This window comes from Puntigrus tetrazona, chromosome 1 (assembly GCF_018831695.1).
Source record: "Puntigrus tetrazona isolate hp1 chromosome 1, ASM1883169v1, whole genome shotgun sequence".
Classification (NCBI taxonomy): Eukaryota; Metazoa; Chordata; class Actinopteri; order Cypriniformes; family Cyprinidae; genus Puntigrus; species Puntigrus tetrazona.
Genome location: NC_056699.1, coordinates 11,693,410 through 11,711,029, shown reverse-complemented (window position 1 = coordinate 11,711,029; position 17,620 = coordinate 11,693,410). Strand labels below are relative to the sequence as shown.

General features: G+C 36.7%; 1 protein-coding gene across 1 annotated transcript; it reads left to right on the top strand.

Moving 5' to 3' along the window:
* The first annotated feature begins 226 nt into the window (after positions 1-226).
* On the top strand, positions 227-17,513 carry ecpas (Ecm29 proteasome adaptor and scaffold). The gene is made up of 49 exons (XM_043241056.1): positions 227-347; positions 1,128-1,258; positions 2,076-2,192; positions 2,333-2,451; positions 2,881-3,027; positions 3,112-3,283; positions 3,460-3,599; positions 3,684-3,762; positions 3,842-3,961; positions 4,095-4,180; positions 4,350-4,425; positions 4,530-4,579; positions 4,684-4,750; positions 4,844-4,966; positions 5,138-5,241; positions 5,339-5,462; positions 5,692-5,772; positions 5,888-6,107; positions 6,543-6,634; positions 7,220-7,354; positions 7,468-7,609; positions 7,761-7,933; positions 8,108-8,209; positions 9,243-9,366; positions 9,625-9,770; positions 9,891-9,945; positions 10,050-10,164; positions 10,375-10,443; positions 10,988-11,105; positions 11,187-11,354; positions 11,470-11,549; positions 11,647-11,752; positions 11,854-11,901; positions 11,993-12,111; positions 12,202-12,352; positions 12,594-12,659; positions 12,816-12,905; positions 13,000-13,066; positions 13,145-13,236; positions 13,324-13,390; positions 13,489-13,680; positions 14,454-14,665; positions 14,857-14,900; positions 15,254-15,446; positions 15,594-15,735; positions 15,807-15,912; positions 16,029-16,117; positions 16,355-16,426; positions 16,505-17,513. The coding sequence occupies exons 1-49, from the start codon at positions 326-328 to the stop codon at positions 16,642-16,644; spliced, it is 5,493 nt and encodes a 1,830-aa protein (XP_043096991.1). The 5' UTR covers positions 227-325; the 3' UTR covers positions 16,645-17,513.
* Positions 17,514-17,620: the final 107 nt, after the last annotated feature.

Genomic DNA, 17,620 nt, shown 5'->3' with positions numbered 1-17,620 from the left:
TTTTATTGTTTCTTTATGGTTTCTGTCATTATGTATATGTTAATGCCTTGTATATGTTAATGCAGTCATGCTAATAATGCTAATAAAGCTTAACTGAATTTATATATGAATTTATATACTGAATATATATATATATATATATATATATATATATATATATATATATATATATATATATATATATATATATATATATATAGAGCGAGAGAGAGAGAGAGAGAGAGAGAGAGAGAGAGAGAGAGAGAGAGAGAGAGAGAGAGAGAGAGAGAGAGAGAGACGTTGTCTCTATAGGAGTGGCAGTGCTGGTGGTGACTTCACTTCAAACATGGCTGCACAGGACGAGCTCAGTAAGTTTAACTCATTCTACATGCGTTATTTCTTCACACTTGCGTACTTGCTATCAATACCCTCTTCGTTATTCGTCAGTCTTATGAAGACTGAGTTCACCGTGCTGCCTATATAATTTGTCTATCTGTAGTTACATAAATAAATATCTGTTAAAGTGAATATCAGTTAGGCAGCTAACCGGCTAGTATTTGCTCACTGAGGCCCAATGCTCAGTCATGCTCCAAAATGAAAGTACCTCTTTTGGGGTTTTCCAATTTGGAGGATATTACGACCTCCTTTTACCGAGAAAACTGCGTTATCTAAATGTCACAATGGTCCAGTGCTGGTTGTCATTTATTGACAGCGTGAGATATAAGTATGCAGATAATAAACGTGAACGTTGGTTAGCAGTGAGGCTATTCAGTTCACAGGCTAATCAACTAGCGATTATATATGTTTACCGTATTTGCGGTAATTTGTACCTTCTGTTGTTCATTGCAAGCTTGTTTAATTTTTTTTTTTGTTGTAAACTGATTTATAGAGAGCCGGTAAAATGCACTTATGCAAGGGACACAATCATAGATGCATTGCAGTAATTTTATAGTGTCTCTTTTTAATGAATCGTTTTAATTAAAATACCAGCTTTGTATAATTAACCTGTGATCATATAGGAAGCATGTGAGATTTTTATTTTTATTTTTTAAAATTAAAATCGATGTGAAAATAGGCGAGTTAGCCCTGCTTAATTTGAACTCTGCCTGTCACTTACTTTCCTGCTTTCTCTTTGTTTTCCATTATAGACCAGTTGGAGCGTGTGTTTTTGCGCTTGGGTCATGCAGAAACAGATGAGCAGTTGCAGGATATTATATCCAAATTCTTGCCTCCCGTCCTCCTCAAACTATCCAGTGTGCAAGAGGGGGTTCGGAAGAAAGTAAGTGTGTGAGGAAAAAGAAAAGTATCGGAAGGGTCAGTTTTGTGGAGAAAATACATATACATACATATAGCTTCTGGAGAGCAGTACCAATGGAAATATGTGATATTTAAAATAAGAAAACATACACATCACCCCGTTCAAAAAGTCGTGGTGGATTGTTTCCTTTTTGAGCATAAGTGAATGTTTTCGGTCTTTGTAGTGGTTGCATCAGCTGTTGCTGTGAAAAGATGAATCTGAAATCATGGTCACTGTTTTTGTGAACTTGTAAAGAGTTCAAATAAAGACTTAGCCCCACCCCTTTGCAATACTTTTCTGTTTGTGTTTCCACAACATGAAGGAAATTAATGAATGAACTGTTTATTTTAAAACCTTTCCAGTTTATTGAAATTGAACACCTGCATCAAACATTACAATGCACACTTTCGTTTTCATTTTCATTGTAATAAGTAAATACACTTGCTAACTGAACAGTGTTGGTGAAGTGAATCTTCAACAGTGGTTCTGTAAACTACAGCCTCTGCAATAACGAAAGTTCAAATGAATCATTTGAAAGATGGATAGTCACACAAGGCCTATACATATTACAAAATATGTGAAAATGACTAATTAATGTAATTAATTAATGTTTCGCTCTGTAATGGTTAAAAACCAATGTAGCGATAAAAGAAAATATAAATGCTTTTTTTATGTGTGTTTAAATAAGAGATGCAAGTTCAAAACTCTGTTATTAGTGTCATTCCTCTTGGGATGCATAGTAGGACCAATGAGAAGGAAGCTCTTTTAAACAAATGGGTTTTGTTATTGAACTCTCCAGGTTATGGAGTTGCTGGTACACTTAAACAAAAGGATAAAGAGTCGACCTAAGATTCAGCTTCCTGTAGAGACGCTGTTGGTTCAGTATCAGGACCCTGCTGCTGCATCTTTTGTCACGGTATGATCGCATCCTCACATTACTATCACCACTGCCAATGCTTCGTATTATTAACGTTGAGATGTCCCATTATAATGTTGAATTTGTTCCCATATAATGAAGTAAGAACTTGATTGTCTTGACTGTGATTGTGCCTGCAGAACTTCACTATCATCTACATAAAGATGGGCTATCCTAGGTTGGAGGTGTCCAAACAGTGTGAGCTTGCACCTACTCTGCTCACAGCAATGGAGGGTAAACCTCAGCCCCAACAGGACAGGTTAGTTTCAGCTTCATTTGAAATCTTTTTGAACAGAATGGTCAAAATTATAAGTGTAAATTATATTTATTTTAGCTTCCCCGAAATTGAAGGGCAGTATAAATGTGGTACTAAAAATAGTTTTTTCTTTTTTTTTTTTTTAATTGTTTTTATTATTATTATTATTATTATTATTATTATTATTATCATCAATGATAAAAACAGCTGTGCTGCTTATTTATTTTTTAGAAATAGTATATAATGTAGTATTTATTTCTAGATTTTTTTTTTAAATATTGAATCAAACAGCATTTATTTGAAATAACTTTTGTTCTAATAGATTTTCTAGAATAGTATTATGTATGGTAAGTGTAATACATTTAATAAAAGCATTTAATAACACCTTACAGATTAAACAGTATTGATGTAGTCTTTGTCTTCTCCCTCTAGTCTGATGCACCTGCTGATCCCTACACTGTATCATATGAAATATCCATCAGAGCCATCTAAAGCTTCCCCATTTGTCCTGACGGAAAGGCCTAAAACTGTACAACTCCTCTTAGAGTTCATGCTTGATGTTCTTCTGATGCCATATGGGTATGTCAGGTGGATGTGTACAGTTAATGCTTAATGTTAATGCTGTTTTCATTAAAACTATTAACCCTTATCTTTTATGTTAAGGTTTGTGTTAAACGAGCCTCCAAGTCGCCCGGCTCCTTCGTCTCCACAAGGGGGATCTGGAGCAGGAGCCACGTCAGCACAAGGACTCCCCCAGCCTCCTCCAGGAATGAGCGTTTATGCAGTTAAAAGAGTCATAGGAGAAGCTCAGTGGAGTCCAGAACAACTGGAGCAGGTGAGGTTGCTAAAAAATAGAATATTTGTAGAATATTCTTTGTTTTGTTTTTTGTTTTTTTAAATGTTTTGCTCCATTTTTTTTTTTGTCTCGTCTTCAAAATCAAATGAACTGAAATAACCAGTTTATTCTTTGTGATTCTTTACTGAGCAACCTCTATATTATTTTGTTTGCAGTGTAAATTGGGAATTGTAAAGTTCATAGAGGCAGAGCAGGTGCCTGAGGTTGAAACGGTCATTCACTTAGTTGTGGCTTCAAGTGACACCAGACACAGTGTCGCCACGGCGGCTGATCTGGAGCTAAAAAGCAAGCAGAGGTTAGACTTTCTCTAATGATATGTTAAATTAAATCATGAGGCCTTGATATTGAAACTCATCTCTTGTGTTGTTTTCTACTGCAGCATTATTGACTGGAACAATCCACTCATTATCAACAAAATGTATAAAGTTTACCTGGGTGATATTCCACTCAAAACTAAAGTAAGTATATTCATTACACACAAGGGATTCAACGTTTATACTCAGTAAGGTGTTCTACATAATGTTTGTTTTTACCCAGGGTGCCACAGTCAAACAGGAGCTAAAGCATGAGCCGGTCAGCACTAGAGTCAAGATGAAGATTCTGCCTCATCTTCTGCGCTCCAGACTGGCTGCTGAGTGCTTTCCTGCTAATATACAGGTCAGAGAGATAACTTTTGACAGAATGAAAGTGAATTCAGCCGAGATGCATGTTGAGAGAGACTAATAGGAACGAGAAGTAACGTGTCCTAACTTGTTCAAAGTATGCCGTAACATATCGCTTGTCCGTTTAGGTTGTCTATGATGGACTTTTTGGGGCAAACACCAACAACAAACTTCTGTCCCTCACTCTGCAGTTTGTACATCATATCTGTATGGTGTAAGTGTCAATGATTTCTAGAAAATCACATTTACTACTATACAAATAATGTTTTATAGGTTATAGGCTATACTACAGCCATGTATAAAACCCGTAGTTGAAGTGCTTTTCCTATTTTGTGTGCATTTGCATCAGATAAGGTGAAAATAATTGTGCGTTTAATCTGAAGGTGCCCAGATACCAACAAACCTTTGGGTTTGATGCTGCTGAATGGACTTACCAAGCTTATTAATGAATATAAAGAGGTATGAACGCATGCTGAACATTTTAGGTTTCAAGTTGTATCTCAAATATTGGCTTTTACATAAGTATTTGTAAAAATGACTTTCATTTATTATTTTATAATAAGGACCCCAAACTACTATGTATGGCCTATTCTGCTGTTGGAAAACTTTCAAGGTAATTTTCAAACTAAATAATATATTTCAGTAAATAATTTATGCAATTTTAATATGAATTAAAATGTCAAATGTATTTTTCCATTTTCCTCATTTCTATAACAGTCGAATGCCTCAGCTTTTCACAAAAGACATTGCATTGGTACAGCAGTTTTTTGAGTCCATGTGCAAGGTTTGTTTGATTACACATCTTAATGTAGTAGTTATCCAGTTATGTGACCTGTTGCAAAAATGTAATTTAGTTTCTTTCTCACAATGGAAACAGGAGGACGCTGATGTGCGATTGGCCATTCAGGAGGCCTTGTCGATGATGGTGGGAGCATACGTTAATCTTCAGGGGGCACTTCTGAACCTAATGGAAGCACTTGTGGCTGCATATATCACAAAGGTTTGTTGTTATTATTAAAAACTGCCTTATTACGTCAACATTAAATATGAAATTACGCACTTCAACTTTATGATGCAACAGGTTATTTAAACCAATTTTGAGACTATGAATAAATATAAAATAAGAAAACTAATTTACAGTGTGTAATGTCCTGTTGTTTATAACTGTTAGCCGGAGGTACAGGTGCGCCAAGTAGCGATGAAATTCGCCGGCACTGTGTTTGCTCCTGATCATGTAGCATCTAGATACCTCTTGCTGCTTGCTGCAGGAGATCCGTGAGTATACTTGCACTTCCTGGAGTTCTTTTTTTTTTTCTTCTTTTTTTAATTCTGTTGTCATGAAAGATGAGGTCATATGGCATGTTTTTTTCAGTCGTGAAGAGGTGTCTGGGGAGGCCCGGCGAGCGCTAAGGTCTCTTCCGTCTACGAAGACTGAGAAAGAGGGATCGAGGCCAATGCCGTCATTCCCTGAGATGGTCAGCTATATCCAGGAAAAGGTGTGGTGCTTTGATTTGTTACAGTTTGTGTGTCATAAACCCCATATGAGTCTTCAGGTTTGTTGCTAAATGCAAATAATGCAGCTAATTATATAATCGTGAATTAAGCATCCCAGTATCCGTGATCCAGTTTACAAATAAAAATGGGTTTTCGTGGTGATTTATTTGCAAGGTGAACTACCAGCTTATGTAATACATGGAGGCTGACCTTTGTTATTTTATGTCATAGGCTGCACAGAGATTGAAGACTCCTGCAAAATACATTGTTGGTACTTCCACATTGCCTTTTAATCCCGCCACATTCGGAGAGGTAAATCGACTTTCATCTTTCGTCTTTAGATTTAAGCATTCGTTCTATATTTCATTTAATTAATAAACATTTAGTTTGTATTTTTATTTGAACATATGTTCTTTTGTTTCCACAGATAGTTCTTTATCTGAGAATGTGTTTAGCTTATAGTGCTGGTGCCACATCCACATCTCAGAGCCTGATGGACATGCAGGATGATGCTCCTCTTATTGGACGCTATGTTCAGTCATTACTGTCCAGCGAAGCTTCTCCTTCCTCAGCCACTAAAGGAGGAGAGGCCAATCCAGTTCATGTATACATAGACTTACTGCAACAGCTGCTGTCAGCCGTAGGAGGTGAAGAGTTTTAATATGCCTGGGCAGAAAGATTGTCTATATGTATACCTCATATATGTAATATATTGGTAACACTTTACAGTAAGGTGTCATTTGTTAACATTAGTTCATGTATTTACTAACCGGCCTTGTTAGTGTTGGTTAATGAAAATACAGTTCATTGTTTATTCATGTTAGTTCAGTTCATTCATTAATGACAGTTTAACAAACACAATTTGTGATTTTAAAAATGCATTAGCTCAAAATTAACATCAACTAAGATTAATAAATGCTGTAAAGGCATTGTTCATGTTTACTAATGTTTTTAACTATTGAACCTTATTGTAAAGTGTCACCAATACATTTAATATATAGAACCTAATATACGGGAAAAGGATGAAGTGGGTTATTTTTGATTTATTTTGTGATCTGATGTGGTCCAATTCATTAATACAGGTATCCCAGTGATGTACTGTCTCCTGGAAGTGGTCTCTGTGTGCCCAGAGAAACTTGCTCCCAACTTTGCAGAAAAAATTGACTGGATTAAAGTAATTATTTTACATTATATTTCTGTTACTGTCAATAAGACTTTTGGTTAAACTTTATTTTCAGGTGGTATTGTTACAGTGTAGTTATACCTTTTTAAGTATCGAGTACTATTAATGAATTATATGTATTCACTATATTATTAGCGTTTGGCTTAGGGTTACTTGCATTTAATTATGCATAATTTATTGTTATTATAATAGTATGTGCATGTAATGTGTAACAAAGACACCTTAAAATAAGCCAGTTACCAGATTCAAATTATGTTTTTTTTTTTTTTAGAATTAAATGCTTTTATTCAGCAAGAATACATTAAATTGATTAGAAGCGAAAGTTAAGGCTTTTGCAGGTTACAAAGGTTTTGATATTAGATGAATGTTCATCAGAGAATCTTAAAATGTATTGCAGTTTACACAAAAAATATTAGGCAGCACAACTGTGTTCACTATTGTTAATATGACAATTTCTAAAGGGTCAAGTGACATTGAAGACTGCTGCTAAGGAATTCTACCAACATTATATCCTCTGGAATGTCTGACTCAGATTTCAAGTATGTTTGACTATAAAAAATCATGTTTGTTTTGCAGGGTCTTATGAACACGAATAAAGAAGATATGCGTGAACTGGCAGCACAACTGTATGCCGTAGTTGTCTCTACTATGTCTGGGAATGAACTTAGAACTGCTGTACAAAACCTGATTAAGACAACTAAAGACACACATGTATGTGTAAAATAATGTAACATGTTTTCTTTCTATTTAGAAATAATTTAGAAATGTATTACTTTAAAAAAAAAAAAAAATTAATTCATGCATTTATTTGTTTTTTACTTTAGAGTCCTGAGACTCAGCATGGTGCCATCTTGGCTCTGGGCTACATGGTGGGCAGATACATGAATAAGAGGCGGAGCCTAATGCCTACTGAGCCCACACCCAAAGAAAATGAAGAACTAATCGCTATGGCCACAAAAACCATCGGTATGTGTTTTTTATACATGGTGCGTTCACACGACACTTGATATTAAGATGCTCTTGAATAATACCATGAACTTTGTTTCATTAATTTGCTGCAGGAAAAACAAACCGTTCACCTAATTAAACAAACAGGTACCAATGTGTTTGTCTTCAGGTTCGTTTTTGGATAGCGAATCTGCTCTGTTGACTGTTGCTGCTGTGACAGCATTGGGAGAGATTGGGCGTAACAGCGTGTTGCTGATACCAGCGGATGGAAACGGCTTCTCTAAACTCAGTCTAGTGGATAATCTGCTTTCCAGGATCCCATCTGGAAAAGAGACTGGCAAGGTAAAACCAAGACAAGACAAGACAAGACAAGGATTTTGTAATCGTATTATTATTAATGTTCCCATTCATTTAAATAAGCGCTTCTGCAAAAATTCTATTTTCAAACGGTTTCCACAATGAAATGAAGGCTTGTTTTGTTTTATGGTACTGATCATCCACTGTTTGTGTTGTCAGATGAAAGAACGGACCATTCAGACTCTTGGGTTTTTGCCGGTGGGAGATGGGGAATTCCCACACCAGAAGAAAGTCCTGCAGGGCCTCATGGATTCAGTAGAGGTAATGTTGTGATGCTCTTCATGACACATCACATTACAACTTTCATTCTCATTTGTTGGTATTTTATTTTAAATGAATGTTTATTGTTGATTATAAGTTAATATTATTTACTATGTGTACATCTACTTTGTTTTACCTAGGGCTGTCAAGTGATTATTCCTTGTAATCTTTTTAGTTACATGAATAGCCCATTTCTGTGTGAAGAGAGATAATTGAATAGACATTAAAAAAAAAAAAGCAGCTGTAGGAAAAAATATTGATTTAACAGAAAAAATTCAAATTGTATTAATAATATTTTTTACAAAAACGGTTTATTCTTTTAAGCAACTGATTGATTTACAAATGAAGCACTTGACTGTCTTTATGAAGTTGTCATTATATAATTGGCTCACTCAATCATTTCAAAATGTGGATTCATTTAGTAACAAAATATTCACACCAGTTCTGCTGTGGCTTTGTTTCGAACTACTTAGACAATACTGGCATTACTAAAATAACAAACAAATAAATTAACAAATACTTATTTCTCATTTAGTGAACTGTTGTGTAAAATTATATGACATCTGAGGTCATGCCCATATTCAGGAAAAACTGAACACTTGTTCATGTGATCTTGCTATGTGACACAATCTAAATGTAAGGGTCATATAATTGGATTCTATTAGACTACAGAAATTAATCGGTCATCATCCTCCCTCATTTATCAGCAACTGCATGCAAATTCTGTTTAGGTCTGGGCAGTTAAATGCATGAATAACTTTTAAAGTCTGGGTCAAAAATAACACATTGCTATTTTTGTGGTGAAGAAATCATTCATGCAAATCAATTCACAAAAAATATATTTGCTGTCGTAATATTTAATCTAAATCTGAAAATGATCCTCCCCTCCACATGGACTATAACACCCCTTTTTTTGTAATTAATCACATTTCAAGTTGATTAGTGAATTCATATCAAATAAATGACATCTTTTATATAAAAAACATTTGGACATTTCTTAACATTTTAATTTGTTTGTGGTGTGTTTGTTTAGGCCAAGCAGGTGGAGCTACAGTTTACTGTGGGAGAGGCTTTGACTAATGCTGCTATAGGAAGCTGCTCTGGAGCTGCCCGAGATGTGTGGACATGCACAGAGGACCAGTTCTGCCCTCCTGACAGTAAGTATGTGTGAGAGATGGAGAGAGGGAACTGTGTGCTCCGATGGGGCTTGAATGTTTTTCACACTTGTCTTGTGTGAACTTGTCTTTTCTTTTTGACAAGTTCAACTATTTGCCTGACTGAAAATATAAAAATTATTCGGGGCAACATTGGACAAGGCATCAGCAATATAAAGGACATACATTTACATAGGTTTTAGGCTCTTTTCCATGTAGATGTGATGTGCTGTTTCATTTTTATCTTCTTATATTTTTCAGATGTGAAGAATAATGATATAGTGCCCTGGGTGTTGAGCTCTGTCTTGTCAAAATATATACCAAGTCCAAACCCTCACGTTCGGCAGGCTGCCTGCATATGGCTCCTGTCCCTAGTCAAGAAACTCAGCCATCACAAAGAAATACAGGTAAATACACACACAAATGCTCTCCGGTCTCATCTACACAAACTAAGAAACATTGGCATAATATGTTCTCTCAATTTAGAAAGATAAAGTATATGGGTTTTTTTTTTTGTCTTTTAATAGTCTCATCTGAAGGAGATACAGACAGCCTTTATTTCTGTCTTGTCTGATCCAGATGGTGAGTCACAGTGCTCTTTCATGATAGCGCTCTTTTAAAGGTCGCATCACATTTTGACAGTATATAAGGTCGTGGAGCTTGATGGTGATGATCTGTGTGTGTAGAACTCAGCCAAGATGTGGCATCTAAAGGACTCGGACTGGTTTATGAGCTTGGTGGAGAACAGGATCAACAGGAATTGGTATCAACCCTTGTGGAAACTCTAATGACTGGTAGAAGGTATTAAAAAAAACAGCTTTTCATAATTATTCACTTTTAGATTACAGTTTGTGGTAAACTATGGTTTGCCCCAAAACATAGAGCACATACTCTATATAGACTACTAATTCAATTAAATTTAATATCTTTATTTTGGGCTCTTAAAACATTGTCCATTGTTTTTTGCTCCTTACTCATTTGATAGCTGTGAGATTTTTATATTGTTTTTAGAGCCAAACATGATGTCTCCGAGGACACTGAAGTCTTCCAAGGGGAGGCACTTGGTAAATCACCTGATGGGTACGTGCTTCTTCTAGTTCATTTATGTTTCAGATTGTTTTGAACAATTTTAGGGAGTAAGACTTCACAGATTTTAAAATTAAAAATGTTTTTAAAACTTGACCATAAGGTGTCATCTGTTAACATTTAGTTAATGTAATAACTAATATGTACAAACAATAAACAAAACGTATTCATCTTTATTACGGTTAGTAAATGAAAATACAGTTGATCATTGTTTATTCCTTAATTTAAAGCGCATTAGCTAATGTTAACAAACACAACTTGTTTTAATAATACATTAGTAAATGCAGAAATTAACATTTTAAAGGAAAAAGCTATGGTATGTATCAACGCATCTAGGTTAAGGGAAGAATATGGAAAAGTGGCATTTTCCTTTTAACAAAGATTAATAAATGCTGTAGAATAATTGGTTCATTCTTAGTTCATGTTTACTAATGTTAACTCATGAACCTTTTTGTAAAGTGTTACCACAATTTGAAGTTTGAGGTTACAAGAGTGGAAGTTTTTTTTCATCGTGTTGTGTTGGTTTTGACTTTGGTAGACAAGGACTCTCCACTTACAAGGAGCTCTGTGCATTGGCTAGTGATCTAAACCAACCGGATCTTGTTTACAAGTTCATGAATCTTGCCAATCACCATGCCATGTGGAATTCCAGGAAGGTAAGCTGAATTAAACCAGGTGATCTAATGTTTATGACTTCTAATAGCATGCAGTGATCGTTGACTCTTCCTGTGCTATAGGGAGCAGCATTTGGGTTTAACATTATTGCAGCCAAAGCAGGTGAGCAGCTGGCTCCTTTTCTGCCTCAGCTGGTTCCCCGTCTCTATAGATACCAGTTTGACCCCAACCTGGCCATTAGGCAGGCCATGACTAGCATCTGGGATGCTCTCGTCACAGATAAAACCACTGTAAGATATTATTGTTTTTCAGAATAATGAATTACAATGCTTAAACAAAACTAATGGCTTTATATTAATTAACAGGAACTTAACTGTATTGTTTTTAAAATTTATATTTTGTCAGGTGGAGAAATATTTTAAGGAAATTCTTCAAGATGTAATTTCCAACCTCACTAGTAACATGTGGAGGGTGCGAGAGTCAAGGTAACGTGTCTAAATATGCTTGAAAGAACTATGATTTCCTTCTGTCTAGATCGGGTTCAAATCTTCAGACCCCCTTTATTTATTTATTTTTCTCCAGTTGCTTGGCTTTGAATGATCTGATACGTGGAAGGCAGGCAGATGAAATTATCGATCGCCTATCAGAAATCTGGGAGACTCTGTTTCGTGTACTGGATGATATAAAGGTGATAAATTAAAAAGCTGTGGCATGTTTTGCATTGCTTTGAGTGTGCTTTGCTTGTAACCTACAGCGATTTTTATTTGACCACCTTGTTTCCTTTTGTAGGAGTCAGTTCGTAAGGCAGCAGATCTGACTCTAAAGACTCTCAGTAAAGTAAGCTGCAGCACTGACTTCTAAATAACACAATGATTTCAAACTCTCGAGACACCACTGAAAACTGACTACCTGTGTGTTTGTCCGATAGGTGTGCGTGCGCATGTGTGAATCAACAGGTGCTGCTGCTCAGAGGACAGTGGCTGTGTTGTTGCCAACTCTGCTGGATAAAGGCATTGTCAGCAATGTAACCGAAGTGAGGACTCTCAGGTTAGAAAGCATATATTTACCAGCCACGTGCACACACATCCATTTCATTTTATATTCGGAGTAAAAATCTGAGTATTTCTTTCTTTTTAGTATCCAAACTCTAGTGAAGATTAGTAAGACAGCAGGCAGCCGTCTGAAGCCCCATGCTCCTCGACTCATCCCGGCTCTGCTGGAGGCCCTGAGCGTGCTGGAACCACAGGTGCTCAACTACCTCAGTCTGAGAGCCACAGAGCAGGAGAAGGTAAGGAAAATCAGTGATGCAACTTGATCAAATAAATAAATACATGTAAACATGTATATATTACATATATTACATAAATAAACCCTGCAATATACACATAATAAAAGTTTTTGTTCGCAAAATACTGTATATGCATTATTTTGAATGTGATTTAGTTATTTGACAGCACTAATATATGCTTTATACTTTACACGTCTTGAACGTACTGAACTGATTGTTTCCACATTTCCTTCTGTGTCAGAGTGCAATGGATGCCGCAAGGTTAAGTGCAGCCAAGTCCTCTCCTATGATGGAAACCATTAATATGGTAAGACGCATCATTAAGTCTGTTCATATGACGCATTAGATGCATTTCAAATGGGTAATTAAATGGGCATTTTATTACAAAATCACATCAATATGCATGTTTACAAGTGTGCTTTTGAACGGCAATGTTTATGTGAGCTGCATTTGTGGATTTTAGTGTCTGCAACACTTGGATGTGTCTGTGTTAGGAGAGCTTGTTCCGAAACTTTGTGATCTGCTAAAGAGTGGGATTGGACTCGGAACAAAGGTACACATCCTGCTGGATTTTTTTGTTTGTTTTGTTTTGTTAGTGTTATCTCCCACATGCACACTCAGACTTACAGTTGTATGTGCAATTGTAGGGAGGATGTGCCAGCGTGATTGTGTCACTGACAGTGCAGTGCCCTCAAGACCTTACACCATATTCAGGTAACGAATACTGACAGAATAGGGTTATGCTGTTTTTGTACATTTGTTAAGTCTCATTGAGCATATTTTGCCCCATAGGTAAACTCATGAGTTCACTCCTAAATGGGATTAATGACCGTAGTAGCGTCATTCAGAAGTCGTTCGCCTTTGCCATTGGACATCTGGTCAGGGTACGAAAACACACCTGGATGCATATTTCAGTTGAACCAAAGGTAACTACAGAGTTGCAAACCAATAACTCTTGTTTTCCCCATCAGACAGCCAAAGACAGCAGTGTTGAGAAGCTTCTGCAGAAACTGAACACCTGGTACCTGGAAAAAGAGGGTATGAGGACTATGAAATGGTTCACCCAAATATGAATAAAAAGATTAAATTCTTATGCTGTCTAGGTTTATAAAGTGTTTTTTTTTCTTACATTTCAGAGGCACTGTACAAGTCCTCATGCTGTCTGGTGGTTCATGCCATCAGTCACTACAGTCCTGATGTGTTGAAGGCTCATGCTGGAGTGGCTCTGCCACTTGCGTTTCTGGGCATGCATCAGGAGCCTGAGGAAGAGAAAGGAGAAAGCGCTGAGGCCAACCTGTGGTCTGAGGTCTGGCAGGAGCATGTACCTGGTAGGTTATTATACACAACCTTTTAAAGGGAAAATAATAACATTTTAAATGTACAGAGACAGAACTTTACATTTTAAAGGGCAATTTTATCACTACCTTGATTTGTTATAAAAACTGTAAAAACTTAAACCAGTCATCTTACCTGTGCTCTTTCGACATGTAAAGTTTTTATTTTATGCTGGGCTATTAATGCTGTTATTTATACATGTTGCTAGACGTAAGCTTAAAAAAAACCCAAAAGTGAATGTTTAATTTTTCATCTTACATAGCCCTGTTGCTTTGTTAGACCTTAACATTTTAGCATTAGTTTCCGTTTTAACATTAGCAAAATTGTTATTTGACTTCATAATGCATATTTTAGTTGTTTGGTCAGACACAATCTAACTGAAGTTGGATCCAATTAGAAAACAGTCAATACCCAGGCCTTGATGCACTAGAGGCATATGCACACTGCTGATTGAAAAATAGAAATCATATCAACTGTCAACTTCCAAAGAAGTCTCTTATGCTGAGCAAACAATTTATTTGATTAAAAATACAGTAAAAACAGTAATATTGTAAAATATTTTTACAATTTAAAATGGCTCTTTACTATTTAAAAACATTTTAAAATTGTATTTAATTCCTGTGATGACAAAGCTGAATATTCTGCATAATTATTAATAAAATAGTGTCATTACTAAAAAATATTAATGACCCTGAAAAGTAGTGTACTACGTATTATATTGTGTGTTACGGGCTAGGATGAGAGAATGAATTATTCTGTATTTTAGGCAGCTTTGGTGGAATCAGGTTGTACATGACTGAGCTCATAGCCATTACTCAGAGGGCTCTGCAGTCTCAGTCCTGGAAGATGAAGGCTCAGGGTGCCGCTGCCATGGCGACTATTGCTAAGCAACAAACAGGCTCACTGGTGGCACCTCACCTGGGCATGGTGTTGAGTGCACTACTGCAGGGGCTTGCTGGACGCACCTGGGCAGGGAAGGTAATATACTCGCTCTTTCTCAAACACATGATCTGTTGTGCTGAGGGACAGACTTCATGCACCTGGGCAAAGATTAATAATGCTGTCTGCTCTAGAAGCAGACAAACATGATCTCTGTGGTTTGTTTTAAACTGATTTCTGTCTTTGCTGTATTCGTGGCCACTGAAGTCTAATGGCTTGTACATCCACAGGAAGAGCTGCTGAAAGCAATCGGATCTGTAGTGTCTAAATGCAGGTTAGACTTTTATATCTTTCACACACTTACAGTTGCGCTTAGAACTTTACGTGATCTGTAAGATGTTTAGCAAAAACTAAAGAAAAAATTGTTGCTTTATCAGTGTTAATTGATGAACTGAAGTTGTGTGGATTACTTGTGATGTTTTTATCAGCTGTTTAGACTCATTTTGAGTATACATAGGCATTTTTCAAATCTTTTCCTATGTAGAAACAAACTTCTCTACATCTTTAATGATCTTAGGGTTAATAAATTTTTAATAAATGGACATTTTTTAGATGTAGTGCTTTAAAAAATTACACATTAAACTGTAGACACCGCATGTTTTCATATACGTGTGATTCTGTCTGTAGTGCGGAGCTACAGAAGCCTGCAGCAGGTCAGCCGACGGTGAGCGAGGTGCTGGATCTGGTGCTGAAGGAATGCAAGAAAGAGAGTCTGGTTTATAAAATGGCAGCCTTGCGTAGTGCTGCAGACATCTTGGAGTCGACGCAGGAGGATCGTTTTCAGGAAATCACAGACATTGTGCTTCCTCTCATTAAAAAGGTGCAGCAAACGCTACTTGCTCATCTCTTTATCATCTCCATCAATCTCTTTTTTTCATTCTAACTGAGTTGCTCTTTAACAGTATTGCTAAAAGTGTGATTAGGGAGCCCCACGTTTAGTACTTTATTCAAAAAGCGCTTTTTCTAGAATCAGCCGACGAGTGCCAGCTCCCCGAGACATGATGATGACGATGACGATGAAGTTAAAGCTCGTGAACTACAAACAGAAGTTCTCTTGTGTGCATTTGAGACACTTGGAAAGGCCTGGCCTAAAACCATTCAGACACAGAGTAAGTTACAAGTCTTAAACACACAAACACAGGGGATACGTGCTGTTTAATGAGTGTGTTTTGTGTTGTAGATCAGTTCCAGAATGAGGTTTGTAGCACAATGTGTGAAAGACTGAAGTTGAGCACATGGAGGGTCCAACTGGGAGTCCTGCGTGCCTTGAAGGTCTTCTATCAGGGGTATAGTATACTAACATCTTTAAACAAATTTGTTTGTGGGAAATAAAGGCTCTGTCGGTGAATGCATTAAAAACTTTTTAAATGCTGTAACGGCTACATGGTGGTTTTTTTTCTAGATTGTTGCTGTTGGGTAAAGAACATCAGAACGCTGCTGTTCTGACTGAGATGTTGTCTGACACCTGCACTGCCCTGGCGACACCACTAGGTGGAGATTCTCATTGACTTATACACATTAAAGGCATAGCTCACAAAAATTAACATTATAGTCACCATCAAGATCCAAACAGAAGGTCACATTTTGGAAGAAAGTTGATAACCAAACAATTTCGACGACGAAAAATAAATAAATAAAAGTCACAGAATTTTAGTTTGGGTTGACCTATCTTTTTATTGACCTTTTATTCAGACTTGGCTCATGAGAAACATTCTTTTTCTCCTACAGAAAACAAAAGCTATTCCTCAGTAAGAACAGAAGCCTTGGCGGTTGTTGAGCTTCTTTTGAAGAGGATTGAAGGTACCTTTGATTTGCGCTGACGTTTAGAAAAATAGCTGATTGAATTAAATTAAAACTGGTGCTGTTTTATGTTTGTAGAGAGTGATCAGTGGGAGTGTCTGGCTGAGAGAAGTCGGCAACAGCTTCAGCGCTCTTTAGCTACAATGGAAACAGACAGCCGTCCAGAGCTGAAGGACAAAGCCCAGACGATGAGAAGAAAAATACAAGCCCTGCCATGAATAACCTGCCCAAACACACACAGTCCTGAGGGTTTATTTCAGAATCTCCACCATACATTTCTATAATAATCTTCACAGTCATGTTGCATACACGGATATTTTGCCCTTATCTGTACACTCCAACAGCTCGGTGTAGGCCTAAACCTTTTTTTCCAAGTGTAAACTCTTTTATCTGATGCTTTAACCAATGTGCAAAGACTACATTTGGCTTCAGTTTTGCTTAAACATTTTCACCAACCATTTTAACCTTGTTAAAGTCTCAGTATGTGCAAGCGTGAGAATACACTCGACTCCTTCCATCTTGGGTTGTGTGTTGAAGATACTGGAAATCATGGAGTGTGTGTGAAGCAGAAGGCTTTCTGCAGTTTTACACACAAAACTGCTTGTTTTGCAAGAGACTGATCGGAGCCAGAACAGCTCTCGTGAACCATGTACACTGAATATTTGAGCAGTTTGAGTGACTACTGCTGGTTTCTATGTAAACACCCCTCCGGTTTGTTTCATCAATCTTTCATGAGTAAAGATACTGACTGGGTCAACCTTTTGCTTTCATTCATCCAGCGCTATTAGAAAAAGAGGTGTCACAAAGTTAGGCAGAAGGAACAAAGATCTGTCCAGGGAACTTTTGATTAAAATGGAATGTTTTTTAAATGAGGGTTGGTGTAAAGGTATTAAGTGTGTATTAAAGGGAAGTTTGTAACATAAATGAAATTCAAACCTCAAACCTGTCTTTGTCCATGTTTGCATGTATAAAAATATTTTCCATAATGGATGAATGAAATCTTTGTAAAGCGGCATGTTATACTGGGTCTCATCTCACCCTTTGTGGTTTGTGCCCATTAAATTAAAAATAAAGTTGTGCAAGTTTTTTTGGAGCGTCTTTGTTAATCAAAACTACAAAAGTGCTAATTGTTAAAGTGACGACTTCTATATATTGGCAAATTAAATTCCATGATTCATGACTACTGGACATAGG